We start from the raw sequence: 26,464 nt of genomic DNA, 5'->3' as shown, positions 1-26,464 counted from the left end.
GGCCTTCGCTGTCATCGCCAGATCCGTCTATATGGAGAGCCGCGAGATGCATCGCAAATGGACCGGCATTGCGCGCAATGATAATGGCGCCTGCGGTGTCGAAGAGTAATAATACGCGCCTGCTGGTGCATGATTGCGCGCCTGACTCTCCCCGCGCGCAGTTTGTAGTTAGCGATGCCACGCGTAAATGCTTAGACACCTTTAGTTGCCTATATCTGATAATATCGGGGCTAGGAATGTTGCTGAGTAATCCTCCGCCCTCTTGGCTCCTCGGATAAACAGCTACTCGCTTTATCTGCATGCTTGGACTCGCAGTCCCGAATGATCTCTCAATCCACCCAACACCTTAATTAGCCATTTCCCAACCTGCGGTGTATCCGACCTTTTTGATCTTTGGCAAGAGCCAAGAGACGCCATGCCCTGTGAATCCAAGTCGAGGGCTCCTGAACTCGACGGAGAGCCCCAGTTTCGCTTGGCAGCTTGAGCTCTGGGCCTCGACGAGGATGATCTCTTTGGGAGCCTCCAGGTACGCTTCAACACCGTGCCATTTTCCATCCACGTCGGCCAGGCATTCCACCCATTGAAGCTCGCGACAAGGATAATTGTTATCGCCGGATGCTGGAGAGAAGGGACCAGAATACTGGAAGAACTGAACAGCGCTCGCAGCGGCATTCCCTGCAGTCTTCGTGTCGGGTTCCCTTTATCAACTGTCAGACGAGCAGCAGTTCCAATTGGCACGGCTTGACTGGTACGCTACAGGCAGCCAAGAGATGTTCTCAGGTCTGCTCTCTCCCACCAAACAATCCAAAGCCGCAAATTGCTGACCCTTTCGACAGACTTCAAGAAACACCCAGTCGCCCTTTGCGGGCTAGACACGGACGATGCCTGCAAGACCAAGCCCCCAGCACCCAATGACGACCGCACGGGAACACCAGAACAACGGCCAATGAAGCAAAAATACCATCGAAAACGTAAGCGACCCACGCAAGACGACCACAAATCACTACAGCAACAACCTCTGCAGCGACTGATCGAGAACACGCCACGCAGAGTGCGCCACAGCGTGAGATGGAGCGTCATTCGCAGGACAGAGGCGGACGACGTCTTGCGCGGACATCCTTGCCCACAACTCAATACGTCGAAAGCAACAAGGTCATCAGCGACACTGCGCAGCACCGAACAACGCGGCGGCGGTACTGACAAAGACATCATGAATAATACCAAGCGGCAGATTGATATCGGCCACTACGCGCGACTAGACGACTCGCTGCCACTGGTGTCCCACCCGCGCCAGCAGCCGCATCCTGGCTAGGTGATATTGCATGATTGGCATTACTTCGGGGGGAAGCCATTGCGCCGATAAGTTTGCATGAGCCAAAGTGTTTGTCGCCCCTTGCGTAATCTCCGTGCCCAAGACGAGGATAGAAGGGCGATACAATAAGCGAGGCGCTCTGCGGTCGCAAGAGACAGTCCTGTCTAGAGAGACTGATGCAAAACGCCCAGTAACGTAACCCCAAGGCGTGCTTTCGTCGAGGCACCTGCGCAAGGACCAACGGGACCCGCCAACGTCCTGAACTGCGAGACTCGACCTTCCAGATCCAGCGCATCATGGATACCGACAAGCCCCTTTGCTTCTCGTCAAGTGACTTGTCCAAAGTGCCCTCGGGGAAACCAAAGCCATCGCAGTGTCGGCTTGGACAGCGCTAATCGCCGCATCCGCGACCGCGTGGCAGATGCCTCGGCGACGGTATCTAGAAGTCGTAAGTTGTAACCGGCCCCAGATTATGGCCTGGACGCCACTACGACCCTTTCGGACAGGATTCTAAAAGTTCCTCGCCGGCTGTCAAGTCCTTGGTCGAATGAGGTGTCGAGGTCTGTCGCGACCCCACGAACCGAACGGACGTGCGGGTCGAGCTCGTGCCATGCCGCTAAAAGATCTTCGATAGCATGCCGTCTCAGCCGAAGACCGATAGAGTGCTGACATGACGATGCGCGCATTACCTATTAGCATCAACTACCGACCCAGTTAGGAAAATACGGACATGTGCCTGGGCACCAGAAACAGCGGAATCCGCGGAATCGACCGCATTCCAGTCATTTGATTGATACCACCTACCTATGTCTCCTCCACAACTGGACCAACTGCGTGGTTGATCTGCGTTGCCAGGGCTGCCTGAGCCTGCCTGGAGCATGAAAACCGCGATCGCGCCGCGTCCAAGCATACCGCAATCGACCACTGAATCAGAGCGAAGGTCAAGTTGGCCGATAGGGGACATGCATCCTCTCGCGGCGACTAACCCCCAGCCGGGAAGGCGAAAAGTGTCAAGACTATGTATGGCGTGCATTAGGACTGGACTGGACTGGAACCAGGCCACGGCACTTGTTGGCCGCCCGCCGGCAGCAGTGTGCCATGGGACCTTTTGTCTCGAGTCCCAACTCCAAGTCAGTCTAGGGTGGGCTCCCTCCCGCCAAACAAAAGACCAACGCATGTGGTAGTATACGCCATCCACCTGGTGGTGCCACAGCTATCATTGCCTGTTGGTCCTGGTGTTGCATTCGTGTTGTGCGGCACGCTGCTGATACCACGACAAAGGGTCCCTCCCTCCACGTATGTACGTTTGATCCGACCCGGCTTGGCCCAACTGTCACAATACGTGTACGTGTACGGACGTAGGTATCGCCGCGTCTCTTGCGCCACATCATCCCTATCAAGGCTGTTTTGGGGGGCCAGCACACGGATTCCGGCACCCTTTCACAAGAGTGGTCGCCATGCAGAGGAACTTTTGGAGATAACAGATGTGAGGAAACCAGCTCGAGCGGCAGAACGCGAGGTCCTGTCGAGGGTGGCGGCCTTTCGATTGCCATACCGAGGCCCTTGGACCTTGACGGCCCTCCGCGTGCTCCCACAGTGCCATGATCTCCACGTGCGGCGATGCGTCGTGTATATGAGACCGGGCAGTCCCCCTGTTGTATTGCGTCCTCGCCTCCCTGCCCTATGCCAGAGCCAGCGCGTGAGAGCACCCAACAATCAAACGCCACATAGTCACCGAGAGACCCCCATATCCACCGCCATGGGAATCAAGGACGTCTTCCGCACCCGGGCGCGGCCTATCGACGGCGTCGAGGCGTCTGGCTCCGACGTCCTTCCCGGCGTGGGCGAGGTTGGCAATGCCGATGGCGAGCTGCGTAACTTCTCCAAGCAGCACAAGTGGGATCCCTTTCTCGAAACGGAGAAGCTCGACAACATCGACGCAGCTATCGCTTCGGGCGATCCGGAGAAGGAGGCTGCACTCGACGAGTCCCTCATCCAAGAGGATTCGCCCTACTACGAGGTTCGCATCTCGGTGCCCCCCACGGACACGGACATGCCCATCAACACCATCCGCGCGTGGACCATTGGCGCCCTCATGTGCACCATCGTCGCCGCCTGCAATGTGCTGCTCAACATGCGCCGCGCACCTCTGACCATCACCTCCACCGTCGTCCAGCTGATTGCTTACCCCATCGGCTGCGGCTGGGCCAACGTGGTGCCCGCAAAGACCTTTCGCCTCTTTGGCCACGAGCTCTCTCTCAACCCAGGCCCCTTCAACGTCAAGGAGCATACCATTATCACCATGATGACCGCCGCCGGGTCCATAGCCTCGTACACGATCGACATCCTGCTCGCCCAGGAGATCTTTTACGGCCAGCACTTCAGCTGGGGGTACCAGATCCTGCTCACCATGTCTACCCAGGCCATGGGGTTCGGTATGGCCGGCATGTCGCGTCGCTTCCTCGTCTGGCCCTCATCCATGGTATGGCCCGCGGTTCTTATCACGACGACCGTCATGTACTCGCTGCATGACCACAGGCCCTCGGACCCGGCACAGACCAACGGCTGGAAGATTGGTCGCTATAGGTTCTTCCTGGTGGTCGCCCTGCTCACCTTTGTCTGGGAGTGGGTTCCCCAAGTCTTCGCGCAGTTCCTGCAGCTCTTCATGTTTGCCTGCTGGATCGCCCCCAACAATGTCGTCGTCAACCAGGTCTTTGGTGGCCAGACGGGCCTGGGTCTCCTCCCCATTTCGTTCGACTGGAACGTCATCTCCGGGTTCCTGCTGAGCCCGCTGCAGACACCCGCCTTTGCCATTGCCAATGTCGGCTTCGGCATTGTCATCATGTTCATCGGTGTCATTGGGCTTGCCTGGGCCGGCCCCGACTACTACCGATACCTGCCCCTGGCCGCCAACCAGAACTACGACAACCATGCCCAGCCCTACAACACATCGTTGATTCTCAACCCAGACTACACGATGAACGTGACGGCCTACAAGGAGTACTCGCCCATTCTGCTGGGGCCCGCCTTCTCGCTCAGCTACGGCATGGGTTTTGCCGCGCTCACGGCCACCCTCACGCACGTCGCCGTCTTCTATGGCCCCGATATCTGGCGACGCGCCCGCAACGTTCGCTACGAGGAGGCCGACATTCATCTCAAGCTGATGCGCAAGTACAAGGAGGCCCCAGAGTGGTGGTACCTGGTTGTCTTTGCTATCAGCTTTGGCGCGGGCATGGCCGCGTCGATCGCCTGGAGCACCCATCTGACGTGGTACATGTACATTCTCGCCATCGCCATCCCGGCCTTCTTCATGATCCCCATTGGCATTATCCAGGCCATCACCAACCAGCAGACAGGCCTCAACATTGTGGCCGAGATGATCTTTGGATATATCTTCCCCGGCCGCCCCGTCGCCATGATGCTGTTCAAGAGCTACGCCTACATGTCGACGTACAACGGCCTGCAATATATCTCGGACATGAAAGTCGGCCACTATATGAAGATTCCCCCCCGCAGCATGTTTGCGGCACAGGCTTTTGCTGTCTTCTGGCTCTCCATTGTCCAGATGGCCGTGTACAACTTCCTGCGTGGCAACATTGACGGAATCTGCACAGAGGACCAGCCCCAGGGCCTCACCTGCGCCTATGCGCGCACATTCTACAATGCCAGTGTCATCTGGGGTGTTATTGTCAGTATTCCTCAAACCAAACGTCACGTGTGCTCACCACTAACCAATGTCTAGGGTCCCCGTATCGTGTTTGGTGCTGGTAGCATATACTCCTGGATCAATTGGTTCTGGTTCATTGGCTTTGCCCTCCCTGTGATCCAGTACTTCATCGCCAAAAGATACCCGCGAAGCTGGGTGAGATACGTCTTCTTCCCGGCTGTCTTTGGTGCGGCTGGCATGATCCCCCCCGCGACCATGTGGTAAGTCTAGACCTACTCCCCTGCTCGCGTCCTCCCAAGTGCTAACAGACATTGTACAGGTACCTCGGTCAGTATGTTATTGTTGGACTCTTTTTCAACTGGTGGATTAAGAGGCGCTACCTTGGCTGGTGGTGTACGTATCCCCGAATCCTGCCACCTCTACCTGGCTACAAATTACTGACATATCAATCCAGCCCAATACACGTTCACTCTGTCCGGCGCGCTCGATATCGGCACAGCTCTTTGCATCGTTGTCTCGGGCATCGGTCTCGGGCTCAGCAGCACAGACTTCCCCTCGTGGTGGGGAAATACCGTGCCCTTTAATAATCTTGACGCACTGGGGACGGCCGTTACGAAGACATTGGATCCAAATAGTGGTGAAATTATCGGTCCGAAGCACTGGTAGGTAAGATATATGTCTCGTGTTCCGGAGGTAAATAAAGGATATATTCAAGTTCGCGAAATTACTTTGCCTCAAAGTTTTCTATGCTCTCTAGATGGCGAGCATCACTAGGCTCCAGCGGCACCTCCTCTCCAGCTGCTAGGATCAAGCTCTTATGCTTCTCACTTCTTACCTCGATCTTGAAGTCAAACGCTGTCGGGTAGCTCAAGATGCCCGGCTTGGGCTTGGCATCTACTGGAACTGGCTCGCCCGCCCTGTCCAGCAATGGTCGGATACTGAAGCAGGCGAGCGAATGGACAATGTTAAGGAAGAGGCTCTGGTCGGCGAAGAAGCGACCCGGGCAAATCCTGCGACCGTATCCAAACGCCTCCACCGTGGGATCGGGCTCGTTTCGTGGGCTCAGGAAACGCGCAGGGTCAAATTGCTCAGGATCGGCGTATACCGAGGGATCATGGAGGAACCACTTCACTGCGGGGAGAAGCATGGCATCCTTGGGAATATGATAGCCGTTATAGTCGAAAGCTTCAGTCACAGTATGAGGGAAACCCATTGGCGAAATAGGCCACCAGCGTGTCGATTCCTTGACTAGAGCTGTAATGTAGGGGAGATTGTCGCGGTCCGCAAAGGTAGGCAAACGGTCGGTACCAACAACATGGTCAATCTCAGCCTGGGCACGTTGCTGGACTTCTGGATTCTGGAGCATGGCCAGGGTAAAGGCGGTCAAAGTAATGACGGTGGTATCAGCGGCCGCGCCGTATAAGCTAGCAGCTGTCCAGGCGATAGCCTCAGAATCTTCTTGCCCGAGTTCCTCGCCACCTGTCTCCAATTTGCATTGCTGCACAAGCTTCGAGACATAGGACGGGTTGTTTGTGTGGGCATCCATGTGACGCAGTACAAAGTGATAGGGGATGTAAGCGGTGGCTTCAATACTGCGTCGCCACTTGCGGGCTGTCTTTTTGAATCCTGCGCCTGGAAATCCTTCCGGAAGGTGCTGTAGTATAGGGAAAATGTCCACTGCCCAGGCCATGGGGGAAGCAGCAAGCGAGAACTCGGTCATCATCTTGTCGATGAGGGTGACGAGGGGATCCGGCTTGTGAGGCTCAACTACGTAATCGTACGCCATCTTGAGCACAGTTGCGCCAGCAGTCCTAAATAGACTCTTGATTAATGATAAAGGCTTACGACAAGGTAGCAGGTTCTTACGTCTTGAAGTGATCTAGCCATCTGTCGGGCTCATTGAGTGCGCGCACGAGCTGTCGCTTGACTTCCATGTCCTGGACGCCCAGGAACTGGGCCGCAGATTTCATTGTCCCTAACTCGCGGTGAAGCAGCTTCCGGCAGCGCTTGAAGGTTGGATTATACCCCTGGCAGAGCACAATAGACTCATAGCCGCACAGCTTGTTCGCCATGACCATCCTGGGCCGTCCAGACGTCTGAGAAGCATGCTGCTCCAGTAGATCGTGCGCCATCTTTTTGTCATGGATTATGACCAGCGTCATGCCCATGACAGTAACGGAAGAGATGCCGCCGTACGCATTCTTGTGTTTGATCCAATGCTCAGACTCGGACACGCCTGCGGGAGGGAAGTCGGCGATGTTGCCTAGGAGGGGCAGCGGTTTGGGCCCAGGTGGAAGAGGCAGAGTAGCATCTGTGGTGAATCGCAAGTAGAGAAGGTATGTGCAAATGGCGGTGGCCACGAGCGCGAGGATATGGAGGAACTCCATGATAGCAAGAGCTAGGTCCTAGTGAAGAATAACATCTAGAGTTCAATATTTAGCGATCTTATTACTTCGTAATGGTATAGAGCAACGTGCGAAACTATATTTAGATAAGCTACCCCGCCCTATGATTGCGGGCGCGGGGCGGCCCGTGCGGGGTGCTTTGTCTGGGCTTGGTTACCCTACGTAGTCAATGGTGCGGACGCCCAACGTCGTAAGCACTTTATAATTCACAGTCTTCCATGTCCGTGCGAATGACCTTGAAAGCTATTATTGTCAAAAGAAAGGACCTCTTACAGTAACCAGAATCATGGCGCTATTTTCTAGTACGCAGTGTCTATTAAGGTCTCCTCTCCGTCCGCTACAATTGTAAGTTGCAACGCCCTTCTTGGCACACTGTACGCCACGTCTACAAGTAAACGAAAACAGATATGTTAATTCAGAACACCCCAAATCTATTTCGAGCATAATCCTCCAAGTCGTATGTCAATTTGACTCGTAGCCGTTGTTGTGGGACTACATGTAAGTACTTCAATGACGTTTGGCGGCAGCTTGGACTCTGCGTCCTCGGCGTACCAATCAATCAAGGTGCACTCTTCCCTCTCTCGCATCTTCCTCTCTACAAAAGCCTCCATGTCAGCGACTTGTTTTGACGGCAGAAGCTTCAGCCTCTCTATGAAGCCGCCCGCATTTTTCCCAAAGAACCGCTCGTCGAGGCTCCTCCAGAAGATACCATCGAACGCCCAAGACTTGCGTGCCGCGTACGCGAGCCAGAAGCCACCCGTCTCCCAACTACGGCGCATGTGCGTTGACAGCACTTGGGACTCGTGAAGACGGCCTGAATCCACCAGCTCGCGCTCCTTGGCCTCCATGACACGGAGGAAGGTCTTGAGTCGCGGTTCGTACTTGGCAGCCCAGTCATCGAGTCCTTCCGGCCACTCTTCAGGCATGACGAGGAGGAGCCACCACGGCGGGGAGTATATGAATTCGGCTGGGGCGGCGTAGGTGAACTCCCAGTCAATCACGCCGACAATGCGATGGTCGGCGTTAACGAGAATGTTGCCTGGGCGGAGATCGTCACACCACAGCTTAAAAGGGCCGAGGTCCGTGTCCGATGACGCTATGCGACGCTCGGCGGCCAGCTTGCGGAATAGTTGCCTCCAGGAAGAGTTAGTGATCGCCTGATGTGGAATGGACATTTCACCATGACGGGGCTTTTATGTCTCACCTAGCGATGTATTTCTTGCGGCAGTCGTCGGCTGATTTGATAGCTTGGTTACGCTGGAAGGAGAGTTGCTGTAGGTGCATATCGGCCAGAGCAGAGTAGTATTCGGAAGAGGTAGAGAAGGTCTTGGAGACGGCGGGCAGCTCAAAATAAGGAACACCTCCTACTTCCCCGAGCTGGGCAATATTGAACGACATCGGGCGGCAGGTGACCTCCGGGTCGACATTGTCAGTCTCGTCATTGTGATTCCGCATCCCAAGACATCCAATTTGGGAGAAGTCGCACTTGGCCAGCTGGAGCATAATGTCGGCTATCTGGCTGTACATGTACTCGAGTTTCTCTTCCTCCATGTCTGGGTCTAGAACTGGCTTTTCTCCGAAGGGTCGATCAGGTGCTTTGAGCATATCAATAACATCGCCAAAATTGTCCATATACTCCATGATTATAAAGGGACCCAGCGCCCCTGGGCTCTCGTGCGCCATGCCGTAGTGGAGGACAAAAGGCACAGGTATAGTCGTGTTATCGGCGATATACCGCATTGCAGCTACCTCGGCACATAGCTTCTCCTCAGCCATCTGGAAGAAGCCCGGGAGGGGGAAGCGAATGATGGCAGAGCGACCGTCGGAATACTGGATACGGTAGTGGAAGTTGAAACCTCCCATCCTCGGGGGCAAGAATTTCATTGGGCTGCCGCCCGTTCGGTGCTTGGTGACGAACCTGGCAATCTCATAGTAAAGGTCCTCATTCTAAAGCTTATCCTCCATGGCCACAAAAATAGCCTCACCGCGGTCCCATGCCTCATCATCGTAGAGCTCATATGATGGCCCCATAGTCGCAAGGTCGACATTGATGGAGCGACGGTAATCAAATGAGAGAAGGATTGTTGGAGCAAGAGAGTAATAGATTCAAAAGTCGAGACCATGGGCGGGGAAAGCGTGTGGACGGTGTGCCTGTTTGCTAAATCCACTCTTGCGAACCAACAACGACTGGCAAACGTATTAACCTGCAGGCTGCAGTGCTCTGCCTTTTTCCGAGAGCAAGGAGCGGGGGCAAGAGAGAAGCGATTGTATAAAATGCCTCCATCCCAAGTTCCTCTTTACACATTGCCCAGTCTGACACCAAATAGTAAGGGCCCTCACTAAGAACAGAATCCCGTCTAGTCGTCTATCAACAGACTCGACTCTTCAATCCCCATTGCATTAAATTCCCTACAAAGTATAGACGAGCTTTCCACCGCTAACCTTATTCCCCCGCAGCTCGTCCAGGCCCTTGAGGGCGCTCTCGAGGCCGCTCCCGCCCCTGTTCAGGATAACGCGCGGCGCCTTGAGCTTGCCATCGACGAGGAGCTGCTGGGCAATGCTGGTAAACTTTTTGACAAACTCAAACTCCTCGGGCTGGGCGGGGAAGTCCTTGCCAAACTTGGAAAAGGACTCGCCGAGGACGGCATATCCGAGTGTGTTGTGGGGTCCGTCCACGTTGGGGTTGACGCTCTTGATCTCGTCCTCGTTAGGGGGGATGATAGCGGCGTACTTGCCGCCGTCGCTGCTGAGGGCGCCCGCGATGATCTTGCTGCCAGAGCCGGTGCAGTCCCAGCCCAGCTTGAGCTTGTTGTCAGTGTACTTGCGAATGTCCTCGCCGACAGTGGGCGACTTGTAGTCAAACACCTGCTCAGCGCCTAGCCCCTTGAGGTAGTCAAAGTTGTGAGGCGACGCGGTCGCGACCACCTTGTACCCGGAGAGGCGGGCGAACTGGATGCCATAGATGCCTGTGGCTGTGCTTCCGCCGTGGATGAGGACGTAGTCCTCGTTGTGGGCGGGCTCGGTGGGCAGGGGCAGACCGAGGGTGCGGTATAGTCCTTGGCCCTGTTGGCGTTAGCGGGCGAGAAGACAAGGCGAGTCGGTTTTACGTACGACTGTGACGACGGAGACGCCAAGCGTGGCAGCGTCCGTGTCGCTGACGTTGTCCGGCAGCTTGATCTGGGCATCGCCCTTGACGACAATCTGGTGGCCAAAGGCGCCGTTCTCATGCTGCGTGCGGTCGCTGCGCTCAACTTGTCAGCGCCAACTTGAGCAAGGCTGATTATTATTTGATGGCCCAGCGAAGACTCACCCTCCATGCGCAAAGCCGGCGACGCGGTCACCCTTGGCAAACTTCTTGGTCACCTTGCTGCCCACCTCCTCCACGACGCCGCAGTAGTCGCATCCGATCCGGGCGCCGGCATCGGCAATGGCCATGTCAATGTGCTTCCAGTCGGTGGGGTTGAGGCCGACGGCCTTGACTCTCACGCGCATGTACTCATCGCGCAGCTTGGGCACAGGGACGTCCTGGACCTCTGCCTTGCCCTTTTCGACAAAGACGACGGCTTTGGTGGTCATGATGGATATGATTTGGGTGTAGGGGTAGGGGTAAGCGTGATTGCAGGAAAAAGGATTCTGGGAAGCAGACTGTAGTTACGTAGTAGGAATGTTCGTACAAGTAATGTTCGTAGAGGAGAGCTTGTGGATATATATTCAGTGAGGATAATTGTCGTGACGTAAGGCCTATGGAGCTACGGATCTACTACGTAGATACTACCAAGTTGTATTAGGCCGAGGCCCCTTTAGTCCTTACTAATCTAGTGGAAGGTCGTGGACGGAAGGAGCGATTAGTCGACGATAGAAAGTTAGTAATAGATCCGTGTCCACGGAGTTTACGGGTACAAGTGGGTACGAGCGGCGGAGTTGCGGCGCCGTAACGAGCGAAGTTAGCGTGCTATTAAGTGAATTATTAAGTGAATGCGTGCATATTCACTAAATCCTTAACCTTTTAGAGTGTAGGAATCGGTAATCGGGTATCGCATCCCTAACCCACTGCTCGAGCTTCCTGCCGCCCTCGTCGCCAAACTCCTCCCTCCACTTAACAGCCTCGGCGTCAATGTCGACGTCACCCGCTAGCTTGGAATTGTCGATGCCGGTACTGGCACTGATGGAGCTCAGCATCCTCTGCGCCATCGCGTTCCTCTTCTTTATCTCCTCTTCGGGGGTCTTGTCCCACGAGAAGCGGAGCTTGTCAGCGTCCAGGCCGACCAGCGGAGCGTACTTGGCGATCAGCGCAGGGTCCTTGATGAAGTCGTCGGCATCGAGGACGATGGGCCACTGGCTCCCCTCGCCGTAGAAGTCGGCGAAGAATTCGTACAGGGTGCGGATCCACTTCATGGTGACCTCCCGAGGCACCGGCTCATTGTTGGGTCGCCTGAAACCCTCGACCTCTATATCAGCGGCGGCGGTACGGTAAAGCGATGGCAACATCATGGCGGGATGGCGGATGAGGAAGGTCGGTCTCCAAGTCTTGAGGAACTCGTCTGGCATGGAGGTGAGGTTCTTGGGAGAACGGGTCGGATTCTCCAAGCCCTGGACAGTGAGCGGCGTCGGCTGCCCAACATAACTCGCCTTGCCTTCTTCATACTCGCTCTCAAAGTACGGGTCATTCATCATGAAGACGTGCTCCTTGACAAAGATCTTTTGGTCCTCCGCCTCGGCGCCCTGGATGTAGTTCAGGAGATCGTCGAAAGCGGACTGCTGGGCATCTCGCAGCTCCTGGATCGCCTGTTCATCCCAGGTGCTAAGGGGTTGCAGACATGTCTGGAATCGTTTGACCGCAGATTTCATGAAAAAGTAACCGCCATCATAGGCAGGTCGGATGCCCTGCGCTTCCAGGTTGAGGATCTTGACGAGCAGATTGGAGGCAGTGCGGGGCGAAGTGAGGAGCCAAAAGCGAGGCTTCGGAGTGTCCTTTGCGTCGACAGTCATTGTGGACTTTTGCAATGGTAGCCTGGTAGGAAGCCGATTGTCTGGGTAGTTGAATGGCCTGGGGCTTGTACTGGGTTCTGACAGCAGGCCTGTCGAGTGTAGTGGATGAGTTTGAAGAGCTCAGAGGGCAGATGGACGACGGTACTTATACTAACCTTGGTCTAGGTGAGAAGTATCGATCTCCTGATCTTATGCCCGCCTAGACCCGAGCGGAGTTAGAGCTCGATGGAATAGCAACGGTCTTTCGGCCGTCCTGCCTGGTCGCGAGCTTCATGCAAATGCAGTGTTACCGCATCCCATCCAACCCAAGGCCAGCGGGTGGGATGATCGTGAGGAGAAGGTCTCCGAACGCTAACATCAAGGTAACATTGGACACCGACGACCCGCAGGTTGATGGGCGACAGACCGATCGGCAATCTAAGTCTAAGCCTTGGCCGCTTCGGCATTCTGCAAATGTCCGCACGAAAGAACATGGAAACCCACTCTAAGACGCTAGTAAAGCGTTCGATTACCGACACCCGGCATTTAGATGCTTCCCAAGCCTCCCTCTGCATCATCCGCTTCTGCCCTCGCGGCCCGTCCCATCTGTGAGCCGAGTATGTGGAGCGCAGCAGACTATTGGTCCGGTCACCAACAGCAAAGAAGCCTACCCTCAGTGTCTTCAATATATAGAGGCTCCGAACTGACGGCTCTATACTATGCTCGCCTATCTTTTGAGTGTTCTTCCTATACCAGGGAAATCCTCGCTTAGATTGTGGAAGCATTCCCATCGACCCTCCACATTTCGTTGACTGCCCGACTCCCGCCCGAGCCGCTTTGTGTATCTGGAATTCTGGACTTGCATGATGCAGGCTCTTGATAGATGATGACGGTGACGATTTGATTGAGGGGACGCTCTTCTGGCCCTCTTTCGTCAGCGGAAATCCGTAAAAGTCCGACGCGACGCGACCCCGACCACGACCCCGACCCCGACCCCGACCCCGACGTTACACTCGGTTGAAAGTGTTCAAGCGGAAGAAGGAAAGTAACGTTTGAGACAGCCTTACGAGATGTCTCTTAATATTCTCTTCGCCCTTATTATCTCTTATATTTAATCAAGTATTTGCGCCACCGTCCACGGCATAAGTCGAACCAGTCACATATTGAGACTGGTCACTTAACAGGAATACTATCACATTTGCCACATCTTCCGGTGTTCCTAGCCGCGGTAGAGGATTCTGAGGTGTCGGATCGGGCATGTTGTTGTCCATGTTCCGCTGGTGCATGGGCGTATCGATTGCTCCCCTGTGGACGCACACATGATGGTTAGAAGGTCTGAAAACTGGGAAGAAGCGGACGAGGGAAATAAGACATACGGCTCGACAACGTTCACCCTTATACCTCGCTCTCCGACCTCCAAAGCCACGCTCTTTGCCAATCCGACCATTGCATGTTTTGATGCGGCGAACACGGCACCTCTCTTGAACCCGCGTTGTCCAAACATGCTGCCGACGCACACGACACTGCCGTGGTTCTGGAAGATACCAGGTTTAAGAACCTCACCAAGCGCAATAAATGTTGCTTTCACGTTCAGGTCCATAATGAAGTCGTACTCTTCATCAGGCGTGTCAGAAATTGCGTCGTGGCCGAGTCGAAGTCCGCCCGTTCCGGCAATGTTCGCGTATCCATCCAATGTGCGAAACTTTCGTTGCGTGGCCTCGATAAAGGCCTTGACTTGGTCACGTTTGGTGACGTCGACACGGCCGTAGTGTAGTCTTTCTCCATACTCGGCCACTAATGGCTGATAGACAGAGTCGAGATTGGCCTCATTGATGTCGCAGGCGCTGACATTCGCGCCACGGGAGAGAAGCTGTTGCGCTGTTGCGAGGCCTATGCCAGAGGCCGCACCGGTGATGATGTAGGTTTTGTCTTGCATTTTGAGTTGGTGGGTGCAACCTCATGGGGTTCTGACCGCAGTGAGAATTGAGAATTTAAGTATTTTGAAAGGCTGCGTTACCGTCCTTTGGCGAGCATAATAACATGAACCCTGGCCCTCATGCACCCGGCTGACGCCAATGCACCTGGCTGACACCCTCAACACCGAGTCGTGCGGCAGCATCCGCGGCGTTCCTACTAGCGTTTTATTATGGAGTCGGAATTCCCGAACGCATAAACGTACTCGGAATCTCGTGGGCGCACGACAAAAGGGAAGTGGGAAAGTGGTTTCAACAGCGCTCGATCGCGCTGAAAGCAATCCAGCTCTCAGAAAGAGACGCCTGGGCCTTGGCCCACAAAGGTACATTGAAACTGTCACACAAACGAGAGTAGCCCGCTACGTCTCTTGTACTCACGCAACCATTGGCGCCCCTCTTTCCCCTCAAGCAAGTCCTAGCAAGACGCTCCGCTGGGGACGCCTTTGCACTTCGACGAGGTCTTACCACCAGACACCTTGTTATTCGTCCAGGTCCAGTTCTTGCAGCTCGCACAAAGAATGTAAACGTTGGTGCCACTGGACTTGACCGAGCCGGTGACCTTGTTGATAGTGACATCAGTGATAGGCACACCGGCGGTAGGGGTGCCAGTGGGGGAGCCGTTCTCGTAATCCTGCTCAATCACAATGCCGTACTTGGCGATGTTGGAAAGGCTGATAGAGTCGTACACGATATCGGAGACAGAGCCAGTCGCTCCATAGACAGTCTTGATGCGGACGCCGTTGTCCGAGTTAGAAATGGACGAGTCGAGGATGCGAACGGTCTTGACATCGTTATCGGACCGCCCACCGACTGATCCAATGGACAGACCATGGCCGCCGCTGCAGGTCCCACCGGTGAAAGTGATATTGGTACCAGAGTTGATGGCTAGGCAGTCGTCCTGGTTCTTGACAACAGCACCAGAGATATATACGCCAGTGGACGCGCCCACGTCGAAGGCGTCTGTGTTATGTCCACCCTTGGTGTCACCCAGCGAGTTATCCATGTGGATATCGTAAAGCGCAAGGTTGGTGACACCGTTGATGCTAAAGGCCTGGACAGGAGTGTTGAGGACGTTCAAGTTCTTGATGTTGGAATTTTCGAGTTTGTGGGCGCTGAAGAACTTGGGCTTCTTCTTGCCACCGTTGCTGCCCTTGGTATCCCACCATCGCTGACCCTCACAGTCAATAGAGTGGCCAGAGGCGCCCTCAATGAGCAGATTGTTTCCGGTGAAGGAGATGAGGGGTCCTTCCCACTCCTTGTAGCCAAAGGTGGTCTTGCCCTGGAAGATGACCTATTCAGCCTGTTAGACTCGGCACCAAAGCTGATGATCAAATCGTCTCACGTGTGTGCCATCCTTGAGCTTTGTCAGGTCCAGAGTAGTTCCAGCAGGAACAGCAATGTTGTCGAGGATCAAGGTCGAGCAGCTAGCCTTGTTCTTGATAGCAGTGGCAGCGTCGGTGAAGGTGCAGCTAGCCCTAGCCTCGAGAGCAGGGTGCGCAAGAGCGGATGCCACAATGCCGCTGAGAATGAGAAGTGAGGGGAACATGTCGAATACGATATTGCCGAAATGAAGAAACAAGATAGAGTATGTAAAAAGTGAAGTGAAGAAGAGCACAAGAAACTTGCAATGCAATGAAGCAAGTCAACAATCGTCAACCCAAACCATCTCTTTATACAGTAGATGATAAGCATGCCAAGCTCTGTCTGTTAGCCAACAGCGCATCTGAAATGCCGTTCAACCGCAAACATGGCTTGTTCTGGATGAAAATGCCGGCGCAGAACTGGGTTCGGCATACCGGCATGGTGTTTCGAGATTGAGGGCCACATTGTTTCCTAGCACCCGAGATTGAGTACTGAAACTGAAACACGAAGCTGCAAAAAGCAGCTTGGTCAATTGGTGGAAAAAGAGGTGACCTTAATAATCGACGCTGTCAAACTCCAGCAAGAAGAGTCTGGAAGCTGTTAGGTCCAGTCCCGGCTGCACGGCACAATGCTTGGTCGCATGTTCGGTATGCCTGCACTGTTTGAAGCCGTTATGGTATTTCTCCGAGGTTGAAGGCGAATCGAAGTTTGAACTTTGAACGAATGCCGGCCCCCGCAGTGCCGCGTCATTGCTTAGGTAATCTGCACTAGCGCGCATCACGTGGAGACACGGGAGAATCGCGCTAAGGTAGCGGCGGCAGTCCTGTGGCTAAGGCCATTAATTTAGGTGTGGCGCAAATTCGTTACAGATTTGATCCGCTACGTGGCTCGCGCGTCTCCACCATCAACACGGCCCGGGAGTCACGGACAAGAGTCCATCCATGGCCGCACGACAAGTCACGGTGAAACCGCCCGTGCAGCCGTTCGCACCTCCTCATCCCCCGATCCGTCATATCTACTTCAAGCACCCACATGACGCCGATGGCGACAATGTCCTCCTGGTCCTGCCAACAATTGACGAGGAGGGGGTGCACCATGAGACTGCCCGCATCGCGTGTCGTATTATTGCCAACAGCCGATGGGATGGCTTCTTCTCATCTATAAGAGATATTCGCGGCCCCAGGGAAAACGTGTGCGACAACGTTCTCCCTAACGGCGGTTCGTGCTCCAAGACAAAGTCCGTCACTGTTACCGAGACATACAGTGTTGGCCTGGATGTAACTGCTGGTCTCAAGGATGCTGTTGACATTGGCGCGTCCTTCTCCGCCGAGTACAGCGAGGCGGTCGAGACGTCGCTGAGGACTACTATCACGATCGACTGCCCGGACAACGGAAGCGGATATATTGTGTGGTACCCCCTTATGGAAGTCTCTTCCGGCCAATGTAACAAGGGAACATGCAGTGGTGGATACTGTTACACGGACGAGTGGGAGCAATGCACGATTCGAAGGCCTACGCAGCCAAGCCAAGGTACACTGAGTGGAGAGTATGATTATATCTGTATTTAACTTTCGACAAATCGAGTAAGGGCATTGTCGGAACCAAAGGATAGAGCCTTGATTTGGTAGTGTAGGACACTCAAGTTACTTGAAACGAAAGCCTGATGAGTCGGCAGTCTATAAAAAGAATCAGGACCGAATTGAACGCGGTGTGTATCGTGAAAGGTCGCGAATGCTTCTGCTTTCAATTTCCTTATCCTTTTCGGTGGAGCGACGTCATGGTTCGATGTGCCAAAGCAAAAGAGTCTGAGACATTGATTATCTGTGAGATGAGCTATATGAACAAACGAGGGCTGTCAACACTTCTTGGCCACGCTTGGCCACGCGTCAAGCAAATTCACTGTAACGGGACCTTGATACTCTCTGCCCTATCGTGTCCCAGTTCGTATCCGGAAGTGGACAGATTGACTGTCCTCTCGACTATTGCGTGAGAGAACACATCGCGGGACAAGACACCCCACTGGCTGGCGGCAAAGGACTGTAGGCACCTTGATATAAGAGCGGGAAGAGGTCAGTGAGAGGGGTGCACGCAGTGTTTTCGAAGCCGTGATCAGATGCACGCACGCCGGGTCATCGACTCTCTCACGCATAGCAAGCAGAGTTCCATGTGCTTATTTGCACACCCCATGTCGTTGGATGGGGGAGTTTGGATTCGGAAGTAAGCAGCCACAAGCGATCGAAAGTGGATTAGCTGACGCCTGCTTGAGCCTTGGATCCCAAGACTCAGGACTAACTTGGTTTGTTGCAAAAAGTCGGGACAGACGAGAATGTCCGATGGCGTGGCGTCGCCGTTCTAGTCAATGGACGAGTTGGGCGGAACTTGAAATTGTTGTACGAGAACTTTGTGGGACATGAGATAATCCTGCCGAGCACGGCGATTTCACCAAGGAAGCGTTCAACATGGACCCAGTTGTATTCAGGGAGTTTCGATTGTGTCTTCGGCGCTGTGTGATGGAAGACATGGTATACCGAGGAATCCTTCTATCTACGTTTGCCATGACAGAGCAACTTCTTTCGACGCGTGGGCCGACCTGACAAGATACTGCAACTCCTCCCGAACGACTGTCGAGGTTGAGAATGGGTCCATCCTCTGCGTCGGCTGGAACGCAGTGAAGATACAGGAACGCCAACAAGTCGGGAGCCGCAAGAATCAATGAATGAACGAGGTAGAGGCACTACCGTCTGCTCCTGTGTGCTTGTAACGACCGGGACGGGAACTGGTTCGAAAACCTCAACCATCCCAACGGCTCCGTAGACAGTGCATGGTGGTGACCCAGATCATGTTGTCCATATTTATTGCAAAGAGGACGGCTAGTCTGCCGGGGACTGAGGTGTGCGGTGACCTATTCTGCGCAGGCAGATAGCTTGGACAACCCTTGATGAGTTCTTGTCTGACCCGTCACCTGATCGCCACGCTCGCGCTGGGATTATTCTTGTGTACAGGTGCCAGATGCGTTTCCTTGTTGAAAAGGTTCAGCCAGCCAGGTATTCCAATTTCATGTTGCGTATGGTAGTATCAAAAACATGCCTGGCATGAATAGCTTCGCCGATTCAGTCTTAGCTGCTAGTATGGATGATCTTACGGACAAAGTGTGATCAGCCACTCGTGTCTGGGATTTCTAGAAGTTGCCACATGCATTCTTCCGTTGTGCGTGATATCGTCTAGCAAATAGTCAATATGCCGGCTGTTCTTCTCTCGGGTACAGGTTGTATGCATCACATTCAAAAGCCATCCAAACTCGATGGCTAGACAGAGGAGGTCATTCCAATTCACAATAAAGTCTTTGTTTGTCGGTTTCCTGGACAGTGCTTCCACTGGCCCCCAGCGGACCCCAGGTAGCGGACTTTCACTTCAACCACCGTCCGCCCCTCGTGTCTGGCTCGTTGGAGGAGCAGCTTGTCCAGATCCGGGCATACTTCGCAAGGGCTGAAGTGCAGTATGGTCTTCTCGCTGGGCTTGGACAATTAAAGCATGCTGGAACTCTGCTGGATGTTGTCGGCCTCCCAGACAGACTAAACTTCGCCGAGCACCATCTTGTTGACCACTTGCTCGACTCGCCCAAAGTCCACAGTTCGGACACCCATAAAATGTCGACGTCAATGAGCCACTTGGTCAGAATCTCAAAAGTCCGCTCTGAATGCGACTCCCAAGTTGCTCGATTTTCCAGAGTGAAGCCGGCATCCCAGGCACGTAAACATCGCCAGCTGCTGATTTCGGATTCCCAGTAGACAACGTTTTTGACAACGCAGTTGATCTTGCATTGGCGTCCTGCAGCCAATCTGACGGCTCAGCATGAACAAACTTGGGCTTACGACAACGGGAGACACTGTTGAGCTGAATTCACTAGACAGAGGGTTCGTCAGTCGCCTCCAAAGTTGCCATTGTCGTCCAGGTACTGCGATGGCAGCTGGGGCTGATGCAGCCTAGTAGTCTGTCTGCTCTGCCGCCGTCGGCTTGATTTTTCTCTGGGAGGTACGTGGCCTTTTGAGTCTTGGACTGGTTGTCAATTATCGGAGGAATGTCGCGGTCCTCGTCATTGGACATGACTCTTGACGCAGAAATGAATTCAACGAAAAGGTCTTCTTCCTCGAGAGACTCACGTTGAGGCCTCGTATAGACCTTGACGCTGATTCCCTCGGCAATACCCCCGCGCTGTGTGGCTTTTGATGGTCGATTCTGAGGTTTTGTTTACAAAAGGGGAGAAAGGAAACCAGACGCTAAGACGCACGATCATGGTTTAGGACCCTGCTTGGCTTGGCTTTGAGTCGGCTGCACAGCCCCATAATCTGCAAAACCGCCGTGACATCACATTGGACAGACTTCGGGCGGAGAAGGGCAATTGCCATTTTCCTGTCCAGTGCACCGCCAACGAGGCTCCCTGGACTCGACCCCTCTGTGCGCATAAGGCTAGCCATTGCACTGTCTTCAATGTTCCGTACTAACATACCCTAGCCATCAACGAATGTCGATCTGAAATACTCCTGCACGAAGGATGGTAGCTCACGATACGATTCCACATGCCCCTGAGTGACCAGACTCTCTAGGGAAGCCTTTGGAAAGTCTTGAACCTCCCATATGTCTTGGCCGATCATCGTTCGTTGCTGACCCGTGCCCCAAATCTTCCGGCAATACCATGGAAGAGAAAAAGGCGAGCCTTGCGTCAAGGCAGCTTCAATCTCAGAGTCTACCTTTTCACGGCTGTGGCGGAAAAGAGTCGGGAACCTCCCGTGCCTTGCGTGAAGCGCTTGTGCAAGATCGTCGCCACTGAATGTCAACTCCGAAAGGCCGATGACGCGGTCTTTCAGCTGTGATATCGGTGTTTCTGCAAATATCGAGACATATGCAGCAGCGACGTATGATCTGGTGCTGTACTGGTGTCAACTTTGTACATGAAGAATGAAGGTTCGAGTTCTTCATTTCTCAATGTGCCCACAGCGCCGTACTTACCATACATTGAGAGACTGCTTGTCACTGTCGATAGTGTGTATCAATTTGTTGTTCTCCAAGTCGATCCCCATTGCCCTACCACATTAGCAAAGGGTTCATTGGGGTTGACCCATGATGAATGACTTACGGTGTGGATAGCGCAAACTCGGCAAAGTTGCCTGGAAGTACGATCGTAATAGGTATGCACGCGCTTCTGGCGGCGTTTTCGACCTCTAACTTGGCCTTATTCACTGGAATCGACAGACCCTGGCCATCGTAACGAGCAGCCAGGTCGGACGGTGAGAAAAGCTGGACGTTTGTCTGCGGAATTGCCTTGACGAGAGCCTGTTGCTTCTCCACTCCAGGGGGGCCAACGAGGGAGCTGTTTTGGTTAAATGATCGTCTTCGCAAGAGCCGCAGATTGCGCGCGCGCAACACTCACATCACAATATCGATGTCGCGGAGTGCTTCAACTAACGCGGGTACGTCCGCGAAATCCACGAGAGTGGTCGTAACTTGGGGAGGCACACCGGAGACATCAGAGTCAGCTTGGTGGAGAACCTTGACAGATGCAGACGACGCTGCTAATGCGCCCAAGATGGCTGAGCTCGCCCAGCCACGATGGCCGATGACAGCGATTCGTCTCGGTGACGACATTCCCGACAGATGCTGTGAGGTACTGAATATTGTTGTTATCAATCTTTTGAAGGAGAAAGGAAAGAACCACGCCCTAAGAAACGCGGGAGCAGAAAACCTCTTAATAACAGTGCTCGAGTGGGTGGACTGACTAATCAGGTACGCACATCTGCCGCTTGCGGTTAACGCTCAAACTTTTTACACAGCTAGATTACGTTAACGTAGTGAGTGATATATGCCGCGGTGAATGACACTCAAGTGGCTTGTTCATTGCAAAAGATATAGCGACACCAGGTGTTTTAACAACCGTGAGAGCCGTGAACATGCGTTGTTTCAGCTCCTCGATACCTTTTGACTAACACTCTTTCATTTATGCACGCCGGACCTAGATCCATGTATTCCAACCGCTATATCTCAGCACATGCTCTTTCCAACGCTCTAATACCTAACGCAGAAAGTTATTTGATCTTACTTTAGCTATAATTTTTACTCTCTGCTATATGTGTAACGAGGACCTTATGGGTCTCTGAAACTACACGCAGTGATGGACACTTTGGAGTGGGATACCGAGTGGGATAAGTGGGATGCCGAGCGGGATGTCGAGTGGAATACCGAGTGGAATTCCGGTTGGAATGCCGACTGGAATACCGAGTGGGACACAAAACAAGATGGCCGTGTAACATGGATAGTCACGTTGTCGCTGTCGGCCACGAAGCTTTGCTAAGATGCTGGTAGGTCGATAAGGAGGCAGGCGAAATGTGCGAGAAAACCCCCTTGAACGTATCAAGTGACAAATTAACGGATTTCTAAACCCGTGCTAGCGAGTACCATTCTATCTGTTGATGGCGGGGCGAATACTCGTTTTTGGGTCGGTATTTCGGTCCAGGTCCGTGTAGAGAAGCAAGGGCACACCTAGGACATGCCTGTAATAGAGTGTCAAGCCCCAACTACTAATTGAGCAAGGCTAATTTTCTCCGAGCCCTCGGAATTCAAGCCAAAGGCTGTGGCATATCCTTCGCCGAGAAGAATACGTATACAACATCCGTGGCCCAGTACCAAAAACCAGCTTCAAACCCCTAAAGAGCACACGAGATCATACGCACACAGCCCTACAGCTATAGCCTAGAGAGAGACGCTGGCATTCTGTTCCTGTTTCTTCCATTCGCCGCCCTGGACAAGGGCCGTAATAAAAGAATCCCGCCAGAAGACGAGGCACTGTCGAGGCTGCGGCTCACGTTAGCATTCCTTGGCGGGGGCTGGATTGATATTAATAGGTTGCATTAGCGCCGGACGTTTGGTAGCCTTGGCGATATTAGTCCCCTGAGGAACGAAGGGCTCTTGGAGTCGGATGCATAATAGGTCAGCGGATTGGTCGACAAGGCAATCCAATCCAGTCTATCTGCGCAATAGAGCCCAACTCCCTCTTTGGAATTACAGAATGTGTTTCAAGGGTTTGGATATAGCAGCTCTAGAAGTGGAAATATAGAGTGAGACTGTGACAATGAGAACGCATCCACTAGGCTTCAGCAGTGCGCCTGAGCTCGATTGTCTAGCACGGCTCCCTGGCAACGTATACAATGGGGACACTCAGCCGAGTTCACACAAATGTAAGGTCATATCTAGTATCTAGTCTACTATCGCGTCTAATACAGTTGGAACTCCGCACGAATCTAAGTCCGAGACGCGCTCGCATCGATATCAAGTTAGAATGATTAGCTATTAGCAAGAGTATACATGCCACTTCAGTATAGAGCGGAGAACTTAAGTCTATAGTTAAGCTAAACAGCCAAGCGCTAGTATTTCCGAATAGAACCCTTGACATTTTCTAACAGCACCGCCACCTTTGGATTTTAAAGTCACTATGCGCATATGTTAATATAACGACTACTTACGCACTCGTTATTATTTAGCCTCGGTTTAACAAAGCATGCCCTATAACTACGTGTTCTTAGAATAATAGAGTAAGTATAAAGAGTCGTGTAGCTATAAAGCTAGCGGCGTGCTACTATGAATAATCTGAAATAAATAAAACAAGATTAATTACTTATATTTAGGATTTTTTTAAATTATTATAAAGATTCTTTTATTATATAAAATATTATTTAATAAATAATTAATATATAAGCTAACCTTATCTTAGGTATATATTATTATTTCATATCGCCTTTCAAAGCTATATAAATTAGATAACTTAATAGAGGCAGGGCTTCTATCGTATAATATAGTCTTTATTTGTCGCTTTTCTCTATAGTACTTCCACGTCCGCTATTCGTGTCTGGCTCGTTAGAGGAGCAGCTTATCCAGATCCTAGTATACTTCGCAAGAGGTGAAGTATAGTGTAGTCTTCCCGCTGGCCTTGGATAATTAAAGTGCACATTGATCCCTTGTTAAATTTCTCAAAGAGTGTGACAAGACTCTGAAATCGCAAAGAAGAATGCAGAAGAGATATTATTACGAACTAGACCCTATTTTGGTGGACAGCAAGTGGCGCGTCGGGCATGTCTGTGGCATCATTCTGGTCTCCATAGGGCGTTGGGAGATCGGACAGGACCCCTTCGAATGGTATCCAAAAGCTGATTCCAAGGATTAGCGAGACAACATTTATGCCGAACTTTGGAGCACGCCTACTCATCATTGCCAAAATACACATCTTGCGTGAGGAACGGGTACCACACTGTCGATGTTGGATCGGCGTTGACATCTTTCTCAGGACCGACTGACAGTGCTGGTTCATCGGCCGCGCTGGACTCCAACGTGGCTGGCGTATTAAGCACAGGGGTGCCAGCGGCATTGCTGTCTAGTCTTTGCCTCGACACCTTTTGCTGTGCACGAAGAAAAACTTGAAGCATCACCTCCGCGCTAAAGTACGTCATGCTTAGCTCTCGAAGAACCTTGAGGCAAAAGTCGAGACAGTGGTGGCCGGCCTGCCGTACAAGTCGCCTCGGCGATGTCGAGTTCAGGAGGTGAATCTGCATTGATGGAACTAGCGTCATGCACCTGGGGAAATGTCAGGTTGCTCGATTTCGCCAAGATAATATCAGACTGACAAGGTATTCGGGCACAGGTCGATCATGTCGGCCGTCACAATATTCATTAGAACGGTGTTGGATGCCGTGGCTGCCGCTTGTGCTTTCCGACGTAAAGGCATGCGCCATGCGTCAAGCGCGTCCTCAGTAACCTGACCGCGAGGATTCAGCAGATAAGGCCTGTAGATTACCAGTAAGACACATCTGCGCTCTCGTTAGCTCAGCACAGGTCGCTGGCGTAGTTGGTACTTGCTCGGTGTAGAGCTCGAATAGCTGAGCGTGTAGCCAAACTAAAGGATCTTCTGATCCTCCAAGACGATTGCTCAGTAAGCGACAAGCAACTACCTGTGCTTCCGCGGCTTGGACCGCTGTTGGCGCATCCGCCACGCGTCTGACACGGTAATGAGTTGAGAGAATACTCGCCAGTGAAACGGTGAGCTTCAAAAGACCAAGCCAGAGACTGCACAGGTCATCCATGCCATGAGGAAGATACTTTTTCTGGGTAGCGTCGGGGATCTCAGAGATTGCCTCACGAACAGCGTTCGCGCTTGGCATTTCCGTGTCGCAGTCGTCGAGGTTGATGCGCATTGGCTTGCCCATCCCCATGGAGTACCAAACGTCCCGGTAGACGCATGCCCACCATATCTGCCGCCACAACTGCTGACGTCTGATCATGTCATTGTTTATGCCGACGTGTGGTCTCCTGTGCAGTCCAGACGTCTGGCAGAGGCTGATGGCAACGCCTATCCAGTGCGGAGGGCCCGTCCTGTCCTCGGTATCAGAGTACCAGAATGACATGAGAAGTACGCTTTGGATCAATGTAATTTTGTCTGCTTCATATTGGGCGTCGTAAAGTGCCTTTAAAATACGTGGCTCAGCAAGTGACTCAAAGATTAAAGTGATCGACTCACCTTGGATTTCGAGTACATCGATCTCTTCATCTCTTTGCGATCTTTGAACCCAGCATTTTGAATGTCTCCTAGAGGCAAGAACTGAATCATGTCAGCCCGGAGTGAAATTGCGTTCGTTGGAGTGACACACAGGTGACGCAGCAAGGAACATGGACCACAGCAGGTGAATACTCAAACTGTCCTTCCCTGCTGCCGAGCAAATCTCTAGAAACGGCTTGGGGTCGACCACCGGGAAGAAGGGGTGCACATGATGGAAATACGCTCGAATCAAGGCATCGCAGGTTTGAGCATCAGGGAGTTGAAAGACCCCCTTGCCGCGCAGGTAGTGAAGGTCATCCTGGGGCAAAGACCTTGTTCTTGCGGTGTGGACGAAGAGGTGGCCACTGTTTTCTCCTTTGTCTGGCTCACATATGTCAGACACTAGCGAAATCCCCCGGGGGTCTCCTGTGACAAAGTCAGCATGTGATGCTTGTGTGCATGCATGCAGGGGGTCGTAAGGAGGCGGCCTAGCAGGAATCTTGAGAAATTAAATGTACAGTACCGAAGATTGGAGTTTCAGTCGGTGAGGCTTCATCTTCAGCCTCTTGAGAATGTCTATAGTGATCGAGATGGGCGGTCAATGGGCGAAAGGTACGTCGAGCCGCAAGTCTTCCAGCGCGAGGGTCGACAGCGATTTCCCCGAGACCATGAGTCTCGCCTGTCTTGCACGGCTGGCCAACATTTGTCGTCTCGTTGCGGTTCAGAGAGTCTGCAGCAGGTTCAGAACGAGCCGTTGCCAGTGATGGCGATGCCGGAGTCTGTCGCTGTTCTGCTCCATTGTATGGCCTACTTGTGGTCTCATCAGAGGCTGCGGTCAACTGGTTTGGGGACTAGACTGCTCACTTGTGTCTCTTTCGAATCGTCGGCTCGCATGCAACATTGTCCAAAGAGCAGTTGATGCATGGGGGCCCAGATAGGGCTAGATTGCACCTGACCTTGCGGTCGTGGCAGGCTTGGCACGCTGCCTTGGAACGCTTTCTCGTTGATCGCTGCATGCTCAATTAGTGGACGTGCCATCCGAGGACTTTTGTTGATGGGTGAAAGCAGAGGGTATAGAAGCACCTCGGCGATTTGGAGTGGTTTCTCCTCGGCGATTTGGAGTGGTTCTCCTCGGCTATATGACCTTGGCGCGCGGCCCGTCTCCCCACCGACTACCATCCAAGTCGCCTCGGCTCGACT

The 26,464-nt window shown here is 53.1% G+C and overlaps 10 protein-coding genes across 10 annotated transcripts; 2 read left to right on the top strand and 8 right to left on the bottom strand.

Moving 5' to 3' along the window:
- Positions 1–3,071: 3,071 nt before the first annotated feature.
- On the top strand, positions 3,072–5,645 carry F5Z01DRAFT_677498 (OPT oligopeptide transporter protein-domain-containing protein; the record flags this gene model as incomplete). Its single annotated transcript, XM_046265358.1, has 4 exons — positions 3,072–5,000; positions 5,055–5,239; positions 5,299–5,372; positions 5,434–5,645. The coding sequence occupies 4 exons, from the start codon at positions 3,072–3,074 to the stop codon at positions 5,643–5,645; spliced, it is 2,400 nt and encodes a 799-aa protein (XP_046114752.1).
- F5Z01DRAFT_341356 (OrdA protein) lies at positions 5,562–7,455 on the bottom strand. The gene is made up of 2 exons (XM_046259210.1): positions 6,846–7,455; positions 5,562–6,790 (listed from the first exon to the last, which is right to left on the bottom strand). Exons 1-2 carry the CDS (start codon positions 7,364–7,366, stop codon positions 5,704–5,706), a joined length of 1,608 nt encoding a protein of 535 aa, XP_046114751.1. The 5' UTR covers positions 7,367–7,455; the 3' UTR covers positions 5,562–5,703.
- Positions 7,456–7,815: 360 nt separating this feature from the next.
- On the bottom strand, positions 7,816–9,415 carry F5Z01DRAFT_683682 (phosphotransferase family protein; the record flags this gene model as incomplete). Its single annotated transcript, XM_046265870.1, has 3 exons — positions 7,816–8,518; positions 8,589–9,331; positions 9,356–9,415. The coding sequence occupies 3 exons, from the start codon at positions 9,413–9,415 to the stop codon at positions 7,816–7,818; spliced, it is 1,506 nt and encodes a 501-aa protein (XP_046114750.1).
- Positions 9,416–9,793: 378 nt separating this feature from the next.
- Positions 9,794–10,960, bottom strand: F5Z01DRAFT_628691 (chaperonin 10-like protein; the record flags this gene model as incomplete). The annotated part of the gene is made up of 3 exons (XM_046261616.1): positions 9,794–10,447; positions 10,496–10,625; positions 10,695–10,960. 3 exons carry the CDS (start codon positions 10,958–10,960, stop codon positions 9,794–9,796), a joined length of 1,050 nt encoding a protein of 349 aa, XP_046114749.1.
- A 207-nt stretch (positions 10,961–11,167) lies between these two features.
- On the bottom strand, positions 11,168–12,480 carry F5Z01DRAFT_342313 (uncharacterized protein). The gene has a single exon (XM_046259211.1). It carries the CDS (start codon positions 12,371–12,373, stop codon positions 11,375–11,377), a length of 999 nt encoding a protein of 332 aa, XP_046114748.1. The 5' UTR covers positions 12,374–12,480; the 3' UTR covers positions 11,168–11,374.
- An 825-nt stretch (positions 12,481–13,305) lies between these two features.
- Positions 13,306–14,514, bottom strand: F5Z01DRAFT_340862 (oxidoreductase). The gene is made up of 2 exons (XM_046259208.1): positions 13,729–14,514; positions 13,306–13,657 (listed from the first exon to the last, which is right to left on the bottom strand). The coding sequence occupies exons 1-2, from the start codon at positions 14,286–14,288 to the stop codon at positions 13,468–13,470; spliced, it is 750 nt and encodes a 249-aa protein (XP_046114747.1). The 5' UTR covers positions 14,289–14,514; the 3' UTR covers positions 13,306–13,467.
- A 226-nt stretch (positions 14,515–14,740) lies between these two features.
- F5Z01DRAFT_639909 (glycoside hydrolase) lies at positions 14,741–15,871 on the bottom strand (the record flags this gene model as incomplete). The annotated part of the gene is made up of 2 exons (XM_046262476.1): positions 14,741–15,616; positions 15,668–15,871. 2 exons carry the CDS (start codon positions 15,869–15,871, stop codon positions 14,741–14,743), a joined length of 1,080 nt encoding a protein of 359 aa, XP_046114746.1.
- Positions 15,872–16,463: 592 nt separating this feature from the next.
- Positions 16,464–17,398, top strand: F5Z01DRAFT_665038 (uncharacterized protein). Its single transcript, XM_046264140.1, has one exon. It carries the CDS (start codon positions 16,629–16,631, stop codon positions 17,253–17,255), a length of 627 nt encoding a protein of 208 aa, XP_046114745.1. The 5' UTR covers positions 16,464–16,628; the 3' UTR covers positions 17,256–17,398.
- Positions 17,399–20,195: 2,797 nt separating this feature from the next.
- On the bottom strand, positions 20,196–21,330 carry F5Z01DRAFT_677491 (uncharacterized protein; the record flags this gene model as incomplete). The annotated part of the gene is made up of 4 exons (XM_046265357.1): positions 20,196–20,613; positions 20,695–20,769; positions 20,822–21,055; positions 21,116–21,330. 4 exons carry the CDS (start codon positions 21,328–21,330, stop codon positions 20,196–20,198), a joined length of 942 nt encoding a protein of 313 aa, XP_046114744.1.
- Positions 21,331–23,523: 2,193 nt separating this feature from the next.
- F5Z01DRAFT_665031 (putative Zn(II)2Cys6 transcription factor) lies at positions 23,524–26,432 on the bottom strand. Its single transcript, XM_046264139.1, has 8 exons — positions 26,129–26,432; positions 25,788–26,074; positions 25,377–25,690; positions 25,247–25,327; positions 24,589–25,193; positions 24,357–24,539; positions 23,938–24,306; positions 23,524–23,882 (listed from the first exon to the last, which is right to left on the bottom strand). Exons 1-8 carry the CDS (start codon positions 26,278–26,280, stop codon positions 23,768–23,770), a joined length of 2,106 nt encoding a protein of 701 aa, XP_046114743.1. The 5' UTR covers positions 26,281–26,432; the 3' UTR covers positions 23,524–23,767.
- Between the last annotated feature and the right edge of the window lie 32 nt (positions 26,433–26,464).

This window comes from Emericellopsis atlantica (assembly GCF_019669845.1).
Source record: "Emericellopsis atlantica unplaced genomic scaffold F5Z01scaffold_32, whole genome shotgun sequence".
Taxonomy (NCBI): domain Eukaryota; kingdom Fungi; phylum Ascomycota; class Sordariomycetes; order Hypocreales; family Bionectriaceae; genus Emericellopsis; species Emericellopsis atlantica.
Note: the sequence above shows the minus strand (reverse complement) of the source record. Positions and strands in the feature narration are given on the sequence as shown.